The sequence below is a fragment of the Cottoperca gobio genome, chromosome 12 (genome assembly GCF_900634415.1).
Source record: "Cottoperca gobio chromosome 12, fCotGob3.1, whole genome shotgun sequence".
NCBI lineage: Eukaryota > Metazoa > Chordata > Actinopteri > Perciformes > Bovichtidae > Cottoperca > Cottoperca gobio.
In genome coordinates, this window is record NC_041366.1 from 2,042,769 (window position 1) to 2,055,636 (window position 12,868).

The following is a 12,868-nucleotide window of genomic DNA, read 5'->3' on the forward strand; positions in this document are numbered from 1 at the left end:
CTCAATCACTTCAAACGTAGTATGCACAGGCATGACGGTTGCAAAAACAAGGATTTTCTAAATCCATAAATCTGTTTATTTTTGTCATTGGTGAAAAATAATCTTACACACACCACACACGTTCTGTCCATTTATTCTGAATCTACACATTACAATCTGTCTGGATCAAATGTATCTGTTCATATTCGTATCTACACAGCATATAAATAATCTTAGTTTGTACTGTACATTACCATCAACATTGGTAAAGATCATGTGACCTTTGAGACAGGAACATGCACCACAGATGTAATGTTCCAGTCATACCAAGAAAACTCAAGTGTGTCTGATGCTGGTGTGAGCATCGCCTGACTCCAGAAGAACTGTACATTCAGAAAGAATATCTACATTAGAAGACAAGCTTTGTCTGTTTGCAATTCATGCATTCTTATTGTAAGGCTTCTCAACAACCAAGTCACCTTGATGGTAACTGTGATTCCTGTGTGCAAGTCTTGGAGCCAGTCCAACCATCAACAGGAACAAACCACCACTGTTCATTTAAGGCTGATGTTGTCTGCCTGAGCTCTATTTGTTTCAACATTTGGTTTCTTGTTGCTGGCAGCAGTTATTGTCAAATCAATGTCATTGATAAACAGGAAAAAACACAATTTGAGATTTAAAAAAAACAAAACAGAACAAACAAATGTGCTGACAAATGAAACTGCTCAGTTCTGCGGACTTCTACCTTCATTAAACACAGCCCTTTGACATTAAGGCTTTAGAATGAATTAAAGTTGCACATGAATGAAACTGAAAGACAACACTGCGGTTCATATTCACAGCAGCTGTATCAATGTGACACTGCTACAGTTTGACTGGTGTCCGTGCTCATTACAACAAACTGCCACACATGCATATCAACCTATCGCACTGATTTCACAACACAAACTCTTTCATAACTGTCTGATATAGCATATAGCCTTCAAGGTAGTCTGCCCTCATTGATATAAATGTGAACTAAATATTAGAAACACCTCCAGCTTAACAATAACATTCAACAGCAGCACACAGCAGCACTCAGACTGAACCTTGATGGAGGTAGGATTTATTGCAGGGCTGTATTAGACTGCAATGGTTTTAGCTCGGTGGACCTAATGAACTGCTGCTGCTGGCTGGAGCCTGTTTGTCCTCAGAGTATGTGGAAATCTGCAGCTCAGACACGCTGCAGCATGACTACTGCAGTCCCTCATGTTGTAATAACATTTTTCAACTTACTGGGAACTATTTATATTGTAAATTGCTAAATTCTAACCCCGAACGCAAACCTGCGTCCAAATATAGGTTGAATGGCACATGAGACATGTGGGGATAGTGAGATAAAGACACTAAACGTGGCGTTGTGAAGTGGTTTGGAAAACAATTAGACAAGTGATAATCTTATTCAATAAGATAATTCATTTAGTCACCATAACATGAAAAAAGTCCAAAACAAAAAAAAGCTCATTCTTTAACAGTTGAGACGCTGCATCCAGAGTGTTGACATTTGTACCTGATGAAGGAGTTAAATGAGTGAACTGTGGCACTCTGCCGGAGGGGGGTTTCAGATTCATTCATTTAAATGATCATGATATTAAATTATTATTTTTTACAAAAGGCTTCATAGTCTACCAAAAAATATTTAAAAAATTAAATCTATAATAGTTAATAGATTATGATCTAAACTAACAAATATATAAATCTGCAAATATGTTGAATACATATCTAATACATTTGTTTTGTTCTTTCACAAAACTAAGACTATAGAAATGTAAAAGATGTTGTTCCAAGGGACTTACATGAGGGGAATGACCATTTCTGAGTTACATGATTAATCCTATAGCAACCATTTTCAGATGAATTAACTATTTGTTTCATCGATAGTAAAAATAAGTATTTTATAACATTTCACAGTACGTACACTTGAAAACAATCAGAGCTGATGACTTTGGAACGTAGAAGAGCAGCAGCTTCTCACTGCCAAATCACTCAATGGGTTTAGACAGTTCACGGTAATAAAAGGCAAATAGAAAAACTAAAGAGACTTCTTCCGTTTAACATGTATCTATGGAATAAACCGTATCTCTGCTTGAGGATCACCACCAAGTGTGGGACAGTTGACATCTTTGTGGATGAGTGGTTCCTACCAGGTTCTCATGTTGACTACATGAGCTCAGCTACAGTAGTTAGCTACAGTTTAAAGTGAGACTCCACCCAGTGTGAAGCCCTCTGGATGGAGCATCACTTTGAGTCCCACTGTTCCTGATGTCTGGTCACAGGGTCACATGATGAGCCTGCAGAGTCATATCTTTTCATAGAAAACTGAGGTATTGAACACAAACAGCAGAGGCGCTGTGGCAGCGGCAGCAGCAGCAGCAGCAGCAGCACTACTTTATTACATTGACACGGTTGAGGCCCACTTCCCTTTGATCTTTTAATCAGCAGGAGGCCTGCAGCCACATTAATTATGTCCATTTCCTCTTCCTGTCACTGGCTGTCAGCTTCCAGGAGGAAGTCTGCTTGTTTAACTCGATATCTGCAACACCACATGCAAACATCTGCCCGTGCGTTGAAATGAAGGATTGCTAAAAACAAATGATTATCGTGTCCGAAATAGACTCCATATGGAGATTACTGTTCGACAGTATGACATGTGGACAACAGGGGGTGGGGGGAGGGGTGGTCAAGGCAGAGGAGGAGCGTCTACAGCCGTCCACAGGCCTCCACTGAACACTGTTCCAACCTAATTTATTTTAATTCATTAATTTCAGAGGAGACACTCTCGTCTCCTGCAAACCTTCTGATCTCTAGTGTTGTTTAGTTATTACAGTTTCCAAACTGTTGGCGCTCGATACCTCTCAGAGGTAAGCTGAGGACTCTCAGTTACTGACAGCAGCCTCGGGGCCAGTGGGGGCTGCTGGGATGCGGGGCATCTTCTTGGCTGGACTAGGGATGTGCTGGAGGAGGAGAACAAAGCGTACATATCAGAAGATTAACTGTTGTTAATAAAGTACTGAATGCTACTGCTGCTCTGCTATGAATGGACATAAATTCAGTATAAAGTACATCTCCACAGCACTCGTCACATCAGTTGTCATGTCATATTCTTCAGCTCCTGTTCTCTAAAGACTGTTTTCAGTAATAATTTCCAGCTACTTTTATGTTGCTTTTTCTTTTTCACTATCAGGACAAAATCACTCTTTTTTCTGTCAAACCTTTAATTTGAAACATCTGCAGGAAGTGGTTACATTCTTCAGTAACTTTAAGGGGAACTTCAATGATTTTCCACATCTGTGTGTTTCCAGGTGTTGGGAGTACTGTACTACTGCATATATGAAAAAAGTTGAAGTAGAAGAAACTGGAAATAATCAGAGAATGGAAACAGTATTTGTGTTGAAAAGAAGAACTGAGCAGCAAAGTGGTGAGTACAACTCCACTTAGTGCTGGGATAATGTGCAGAACACTGAATTGACCTTTTCAGATATCACAGGATGGGTAACTCCATCCCTCCTCAATGTTCAGACTTTTATTTGAAAATGTACAATATTGAGTTTAATTTTGATATAGGCACCGGATTATACTTTGTTTATTACATTAGAAATAATGTTTAAGGTAGAAAAATCTGTCCTAACGTTTATTTATCCTGTACCTCGGTGGCAGTGCTGGAGCGAACAACTTCTGGCTCTGCTGGCAGGTCATCGTCCAGAGGTCTGCGGGCATATTCCCTGCGGTGTTTGTCATCCACCCGTGTCAGGTACCATGTCCCCGGGAACAGATCCTCCACTGAGCTTCGAGGGACGTAGCTGGCTGTGTGGACGGATAGAAAAAAGATGATCATGGTGAGAGATGCAGGATTCTAAATATCGTGAGAGTGCCGACATCATCTCAAGGCTCCTGTAGCCAGAGCTTGAGCCAGTACACACATTTATTAATGCATTTGCCCTTTTGGACATAATGTGCCTTGTGCATGGTGCATGGTGTTGGATACTGTTGGTTAGCTATGGACAACCCTTGTGTCTTAAAGTCTTCTTTCTTTACAATACAAATCAGACTTAAAGTGCTCCATGGGGGATGACTCCAGTATTTTAAACAGAATTGGATTATTTTGGTGAGACAGCAAGTGTTTGCCAGTCATGATTCATATTGTAGTGCAATACAAAGACGATTAAGTCCTCAGTCTGAAAGTAGCCTCTATCAGATGAATATTTTGAATCATGTCAAGTTCCTTCTTCCCCAGTATAATGGAGCTACAGTCCCATAGTTATATAGTTGTGAATAACCCCCCTAAACTTCAAAATAAGCACCCAAAGAGATTTAGCACACCGTTTTAGGGAGCATGTCAGAATGAGACATGAGCAGCAGTGACAGCAGGGTCATACCTAAGTGGTGCGTCTCTTCTCTCAGCTTCATGTTCTCAGAGAAGACAGCAGGAGAAACCTTCTTCCTGGAGTCCAGTCTGACCTTCAGGTCACTCAGGCTGGACACAAGTTTGTCCAGACCAGATCCTGAAACAAAGAGTCAGCAAATTACACTTTCCATTCGTTTCTACAATTTTATAATGGCTACACTCTAATTTCATCCACATCACTCAGCTGAAGTGATGCAGCGCCTTACCGGGTGTATGGTCCTGTGTGACTCTGAGAGAATACAGAGTAGCAGCAAATCCTGAACCATAGGAGAAAACTCCAACCCTCTGTCCAGCTATCTGAGAAGATGTGCGTCTGCAACAGAGGCAACAAAGATTCTCCTTACATAGAACACTATACAAGACTTCAAATCAGCCATGCCAGGAACATTCTGAAGTCCAGAACTGGGTACTTTGCAGTGACTGCACTGAACAATTGAGATGCAATTTCCTGTTTCTGTAAACTGCAGTAATACATTTTTTAAAGTTTACTGGTGAGATCTTCAATTAGCTGCAGGAGATGTGGAAATAAGACGCGTTCTTTTTTAGATGCAATAGTATCAGGTAAATGTGGGAGTTGGTCGCACAAAGCTCTCCAGTGACCTGTGTTGCCTCTGAATGAGTCCTGAATGTAGAGATGCTCTGTTGCTCTTTTCAGTTGTTTTGATTTGGAGACATTTTGTCATCATGTATTCACAAATTCCTGGAGAGACGGACTTTGGCTTCCTGCCTCTTCAGCACGAGGTTGCAGCTCGTGATTAACTAGACAGAAGTCAGACACTGAGACGTACTGTGCAATGAGTGATGCCAGGCAGCCGTAGACAGAGGGGGTGTACATGTTTCCGTTCTGGTTGGAGATCAGCAGGGAGGACTTGGTCTTCCTCTCAAACAGATCTGCACTGGCCTTCATGAAGGCCTTCTCCACATCCCGGTCAAAGTACGTCTCTTCTGGCTTTATATCTCTGCAATTCAAACACACATGCATGCTAAGCAACAGAAGGACCAAAGTGTTTCCTTGTGTTGTCATAGAATAACTGATCTTTGTTGAGTTGGCAGCTGGCCAACACTGGCACATTTACAGAAATATTGATTTAATGTGCGTTGTCCTTACAACTATTAAATCTTTTGGTTGCCACCGAGAGCGCCTGTATAGACTTACTTCGGAACCCAAGAAGCAGAGACACAAGCTCATCCCGGCGGGGCTGCACTAGTATCTTAAATCTGCAACAAGTCTACTCCCCAAAATGAGGGCGCGCTCCTTTATTAATCATTTAAAGCAGGACTTTATTCAATAGGCTTGTTTTATTCTGAGTGTACCTGAAGGCATCGAGGCCTGTGAAGGGTCCCGTCTCAGTGTTGGGGCTGGGGTGGCTCAGAAAGTCATTCAGCATCAGTCTTGCCAATGACTTCTGCACCAGCTTGCAGTATGGGGAATGGAAGACTAGATGGTCAAAGTCGTCCAGGCTGAAACGCTCTTCTGAACCCTCTGTTTAGAAGAAGAATGAAGATTAGACCACATGTGTCTACAATACACTGTTTGCTTTGCATGGTCTCAAGTATTTGTTACACACTGGGTTTCATTTCATTGGCACAGTTGCAAAGAGCAATGAGAACACTTTTCACACAAATATCAACACTTGGCCTAGCTCTGCTTAATCGGCATACACCGCTCATCTTGTTGCACCTCTCCTCCATGCACACTGCGCTAGGTAGTAAATACCAACGTGCTAAAGCTCATTTCAAGGTCAGGAACACACCACATGTCAAAAAGCTGATGTGCAGGGTCTGTGCTGTCATGGAAACATAGGCCATTATAATCAAGCCTAGATCAGATCTGAAGTATAGCACTGCTTGATAATGCTTCAATGTGTCTGCAACAGCCTCATGTTCTCACATATTGTAAATGTTGAAACATCAGGTTTAAGGCTCATCTCATTAAACGACTGAACTTAGGTAAACTTCTTAGCACAGCAAGCAAGTAACATCCTAAACCCTCTTAACTAATCAGGCCATTATCTGACACATGCATGAAAGCAACAGCAGCCTTCTTTCTTCAGAGGTATGATCTTTATCAGGGAGCAGAAATAAGATTAACGAGTCACTAATGCCAAATGTATATTGCATGGTACAGCTCAGCTCGCTTTTGGAACAAGGTACTTTTCTCGATTTGGTTTTCCACTGCAGATAGCACCCCCAGGATTCTTAGCTGATCGTCATAGTGACGCCGTGCAAAACTGCTGTGACATCATCTTCAACACAAACGCAATGGGTTGAGTGAATTTAAAAAAATGGCAGTTGCTATTGATGGTAGCTTAGCTATTTAAAAATGGTGGGTATGTGCAGGATGATTCTCTCTGACCAATCAGTGGTCTGCAGTGTTTTAACTCCACCTTCTGGTACCGGCTCAGCTCGCTTTTAAACTCGACCGAAGTCCCACCAAAAAAAGTACCAGGTATTTTTCACAACTGTTGCTAATGGAAAACCAAAAAAAGAGCAAGTTGAATAGAGCCAACCCTGCCATGCAGTGGAAATGTGGCATTACATGGAGCACTTTCAAATGTTGGAGGATCAGTCTATACTGATCATAGACAACAGTTTAAACCCACCTCTTTGCCACTGTGCGTGGATCTTGTTGCGGTACACAGAGTAGCAGCGGTCCAAAGCACTCAGGTAGCACTCTATCGACAGCTTGCCGTCCACCACAGGATACTCTGATATCATGTCTGGCTTATAGAAGTCATATGCATGCTGCATGTGGGTTCCTCGCAGACCTGCAACAAAGCCACAGCAGTTGGATCAATTTAGCTCCTTCTATTTGTACAACTCCTTCTATGTATGCATGACTGCACTGTCTAGACTAAATTTATAAAACGCATCTTCTCACGGATTCAATTTTTGTTTATGCTTATCTAAAAGTGTTGCCGTTAATAAAGTTTCCCAGAATGACTGAGCTAGTTTCTGGTACCGTATTTTCCGCACTATAGAGCGCACTGGTTTATAAGGCGCACTGTCAATGAATGGTCTATTTTCGATCTTTTTTCATATATAAAGCGCACCGGACTATAAGGCGCATTAAGCGAAACAAAACAGTCAGATAAGTCAGTCAGTCAAACTTTATTAAACGTGTTCACAATAACTCTCAACATTGTTCAAACGTTAATGAGCGTATTCACAATAACTCCCAACCTTGTTTAGTTGTAACACGTAAAAAAAACAGTCAAATGGTCTTCTTTACTTGGCGCAGGTCATCTTCTTGCTTCCTCCACTTCCGTACCATTGATTCATTAATGTTGAATTCTCTCGCAGCTGCTCTATTCCCATGTTCTACTGCGTGACTGATAGCCTTGAGTTTGAAGTCCGCGTCGTAAGCGTGTCTCTTGACAGGTGCCATTTTGGGGTCCTTATACACACACACTGTAATATTATGGTGAAGCACAGTATGTATTACTCCGCGACACGGACTACGGTAGCCGTAATGCTGCAAGCGGTGTGGCTTTGTAGTTTACCAAAGTCATACTAAAACATTTTGACAGAGCGCCGTGTACCACACAAATTCGCTTCGTGATCAGTAACCACAACCAGAATTAATCCATATATAAAGCGCTCCGGATTATAAGGCGCACTGTCGCTTTTTGAGAAAATTAAAGGCTTTTAAGTGCGCCTTATAGTGCGGAAAATACGGTACTTAGATGTAGTTCAACACATATAAGAACTCATCTTAAAAAATACATTAAAATTGAAAAAAGAATCACTCAATTGTCAAATAAATGAAGAAAAATGACAGAAGAAAACAGAAAGCATGAGAGAACCTTCAGCTCAGTGCTGAACAGCAAGAAGATTAAATCAAAACGTCAAAGGAAAGTTAAGTAATCAGTAAGCGTTTGGATGATGGGGATCAGCTGAATAACAGTTATCAATCAGTCAATCATTGAAGAGTGCTGCCTGACAAACTGTGCACAACAAACAGTCATCACTTCACTGACCTCGTTCAAAGGCCAGAGGAGCATTAGGCCCGACCAGCATGGCCACAGCACCGGCACCTCCTGTAGGTCGGGCACTTCCTGTGGCATAAACAGCAATGTCCCCCGCTACAACCAAAGCATAACGGCCTGCAGAAAGGAAACATGAAGAGACAGGTTACAGCGACGCAGATTTTATTTTATTTTTTAAATATACACAAACAAAATGGAATTATCAGCACAGGACTGTTGCAACAAAGCATTGTATAAGAGTGGAACAAGTCGTTGCAACAATTAAGGCTGATTAGAGACATCCATCTGGCTCTAGCACTAATTACTACCAAACACTTCACAATGATGCAACTGAATGAAAAGTTCTGATACTTTTAGACAAAACAATTTTTCGATTAATGGAAAAAATAAACAATGTAATACTGAAAAGACATCAAAATGAACACAAGTTTGTTCACTCACCATCCCATGAGCTGGACTCCACCCAGTTGACAGCATTGAAGAGTGCAGCTGTACCCCCGTAGCAGGCATTTGTTGTGTCAATGCCCTCCACATCTGTATTGCCAGAGTCTTCAAACAGCTGCATGATGACCGTCTTGACAGACTTGGACTTGTCAATGATGGTCTCTGTGCCGACCTCCAGTCGACCCACACTGTCATAAGACAGGCTGTTCCTCTCCATTAGCCTCTGGACCACGGTCAGGCACAAAGAGTTGATGTCCTCGCGGTCTGAGCAGAAGCCCATGCGATCTTGGCCCAGACCCACAGTGTATTTACCAGCTGACACACCATCTGCCTGCTCCAGCTCAGTCTGGTCCACATACTGGGAGGGGAAGTACAGTTCCATGGCAATGATACCCACATCTTTGGGCCATGGTCCCAAGCAACTGATTGCGGCTGATCCTGGCATCCTGAATTTGTTGAGAAGAGGTTTCATGTTCAGCATTATTTTTAATTTGATCAATATAATGTGTGTTGTTAGTGTTGGAGTTCTACAACTTCGAAATATCGACAGCAGTTAACTAGGTGTGCATGGATGAATGAAAAAGGGTGGATGACACATGCATGCACACAGAGCACAAGCCACTTCAGAAAAATATCGAAAAGGATTGCTCCACAAGGCAAATTACCTTTTTCGTCCATTGCAATTTAAGCAATATCAGACGTTCGGTAACATTAGATATGAGACATTACATCGGTGTCGTTGTTAGATATCTGACAGCTAACGTTATGTTTTAGCTAACGTAAGATTAGCTATCTGGCAAGGTTACTGAGAACATTGACCAACAAGCATGTTAGCTAAAACATGCACTAATAACGTTAGTATGCCACTTATTGCGGTGGTTGAGATACTGTTACCAGTCTGCTTTACTTGACGGTTATTCTAACCAAACTAACTAAACACCGGTTGCACACGCCACTAGCTAAGGTTAACAAAAAGACGGCAAACCACATAGGACGTTGCCAATACTAGATTATTAAAATGTATTAGCAGGACCTATTCAGAACTAACGTTAACTTTATTAATGTCTACATGTTGACAGCTAGCTGCTTATATTGCGTATTACACATACCTAATAAACTAGATACAAATGCTTGTGTTTGGAGACCAGATAACGTTATGGATAGTGAAGAGGAAAACTGGGTGAAAGGGCAACGGGATTTCCTGGAATTTAAATCCAAAAACTGTAACCCGTTAGACTCTGTCACACTGAAGGGTCAATAATGTAAGAAAAGACAGGTTTGTTACCTAAACGAGTAACGTTATGTGACAATGGACTAAAAAAATAAGATAGATAAAAAAACATATTCAAAACACTGAATTTGCTGGGTCATAACATAGACATACGGCATGACTTCAGCCAGTTAAATTGCAACCCGGACCAAATAGCTGACGGACCCGTTTCCTTTCCAACTGATGGGGCTATAATTTACCAATTTACACACACAGCAGTTTAATTTAACGTCAGCTGACTTGTATTTATGATATTTGTAAACCAATTGTGTTAGACATGTGCTAGCTACGCGAGTAGCGAATCTCTGACTCAACATTTGTGATTAAATTAAAATTCCACGCAGACACCCGAGATAACAGACTTCTATCTTCTGAAACTAAACAGACGAATCAGCCACATTTATACAAATGAGACAAACACCAATGCACAGTGATTTTCTTCGCTGTGCTGTCTTCGGGATTAAAAATATGAAGTTGAAACATGAAGCTTCTCACCTGTGTGTGAAGTTAACTCCAGAGATAGTTAGAGTTATTACTCCGTTGTTAATTGTATCCAGCCCACCAGTGTTTGACAGCCAGGCTGCGACGTGTATTTATATAAAGCGAATATACAGCAGCACACCCTACACTACAGCACCTGGCTGCCTGTCCAATCACAGCTCACAAACAACATGCGGCGCTACCAAGTCCCACAGATTTCTGGCCAATCAGAGATTAGCAAACACAACCACGCGCCAGTGCCGTATCTGCGATCCAATGGTGTGAGTTGTACGATGTCTGGTGAGAGAGAAAGAGCCAATCAGACTGTGAAAGTAATTCCTGGCGCGGTAGACAGAGCCAGCGGAACAGCGTGTCCATGGCAACAGTCAACCATTCATGCAGTCAGCGTGTACGCCTGCTGCCTTTATACAATTTTCATTAAATTACAATACTATAGTTAATATATAGACTATAATTACATTTCATGTGGGACCATATCAATTCATTCGGCAAGCACGTTGTGAATGATATGAAAGAAGCCCTTTCTCGTTATCAATTTGTATGCTATAAAATAATGTCAATGCTATTTAAACTTATTCATTGATTCTAGCTCAAAACGATGTAGAAGCATGTAAAACAGGCATCATACAACTTTTAAATTAGGTCCGGTTATTTTATTTACTATCTGGTCAGTAGAAGTACTGAATTATTATATATAAAATATAATTAAAGTATCAAAAGTAAACTCACTGCAGAATGTAGAATGACCTCTTTAACAGTGTTCTATTATAATATGGGATTCTAACTATTAAGGTGTAAGCAGCAGTTGAATGTTGTAGCCAGGTCATCTGATGTGTGACATTGCATTATATTTTATAAGTGATCATATGTTTAATGTGTAAATTGTGAATCTGCAGAGTAACTAATAACTATTTATGTCATATAAATGTTGAGCAAAAGGTTCAATATTAAATATTAGATAGAATAACACTGTAATAGTCAAAAGTGTGTCCAAATTAAAGCCTACTTAGTCCAGAACGTCAGTAGATTACATTATTTTGTATTATAACTCAGATTTACTGGGACCTCCTGCCATGTAAGTCTGTAACCTTCCTGCACTCACACACCTTAGTTTCCACTTTGTAGATCATTTTATCCTTATTTAGTTGACTTTGGCCTTATATGCACCTCACATTCACATTGCACATACATAAGATAACAGATAAATGACGACACATAACTTTTGTTTCATACATTATACTCATAGTTTGTGTAGAATTTATGGCAGTGCTTTAGTTTCTATTAGTCGGGTGCACATGTAGTTCACTTCTGTACAGTCACATGTTGCATAGAGGTACACAATTATTTTAAACTTATGTCATAAATGTAACTATTGCTCTTGGATAGAGAAACTGGACCTAATAGTGTTTACAGCACAAACATTTTAGCCCACTAGCCTTTGAAGAACTCTTCCTGATCCTTCTGATGACAAGTATTGCTTGTACTTGTCTCTCCACTTACAGGGTCTGTGTGAAATGGATGTTTTTCATTTGATCCACAAAGAGTGGCCGACTGTCTTTGGTGAAATCTTAGTAATTCAGACTTTTGCAGTCTAATGCCACTAATGAACTTGCATTGTACTGCTTGTGCCACTGCATTGTCTTTTCCTTCACAATATGTTATTTTTCTTGTTTCTTAATGTAAAAAGTGATAGCGATTACATTTTGCCAAAATTCGTAAAAAATATCACGTTACTTAAACTGCACAATATGAAGTTTCCAATTAATTTGACATTTACAGTGAATATGATAATATTGTATAATTCTATGTATTACACTAACACACATCTTTTGGACTATTACTGTTGTACATTTCACATGTTCTATTTATGCTTCATACTTGGAATTCTTGCACATTCCCTGGACAATATTTAGCATATTTCTGCATAAAACTTCTACAACTGTTCAGCTCTTTTATTTTAAAACAGGAATATTGCACATATTTATAAGTATCTTTTCACATTTTAATTGTAATTTTGTTAAATGTTTTTATATCTATGTTTCTTAACTTTTGTTGTACTTGCTCTATTTTCTGAATACAAACTGTACCTTGATTTTGCAACTGTATGGTATATTTCTCAACTCAGGTTTATTACCAGCCGTGACAACAGGTATTGTTTTCACCTTGTGCCTTTGTGTGTGTGTGTGTGTGTGTGGTAGTGTTGCAACCGTGCAAGATGCGGTTACGAAGTGACGGCCTAGT

At 40.4% G+C, this 12,868-nt stretch overlaps 1 protein-coding gene across 2 annotated transcripts; it reads right to left on the minus strand.

The window, feature by feature from the left end:
* Positions 1-117: 117 nt before the first annotated feature.
* Positions 118-10,746, minus strand: hmgcs1 (3-hydroxy-3-methylglutaryl-CoA synthase 1 (soluble)). 2 transcript variants are annotated; one of them, XM_029444136.1, is made up of 10 exons: positions 10,622-10,746; positions 8,854-9,302; positions 8,404-8,529; positions 7,027-7,191; positions 5,738-5,906; positions 5,212-5,382; positions 4,630-4,736; positions 4,395-4,520; positions 3,665-3,822; positions 118-2,972 (listed from the first exon to the last, which is right to left on the minus strand). In XM_029444136.1, exons 2-10 carry the CDS (start codon positions 9,299-9,301, stop codon positions 2,895-2,897), a joined length of 1,548 nt encoding a protein of 515 aa, XP_029299996.1. In that variant the 5' UTR covers position 9,302; positions 10,622-10,746; the 3' UTR covers positions 118-2,894. The 2 variants fall into 2 exon arrangements, with proteins under 2 accessions (XP_029299996.1, XP_029299997.1); XM_029444137.1 differs by having other exon boundaries at positions 3,648-3,822.
* Between the last annotated feature and the right edge of the window lie 2,122 nt (positions 10,747-12,868).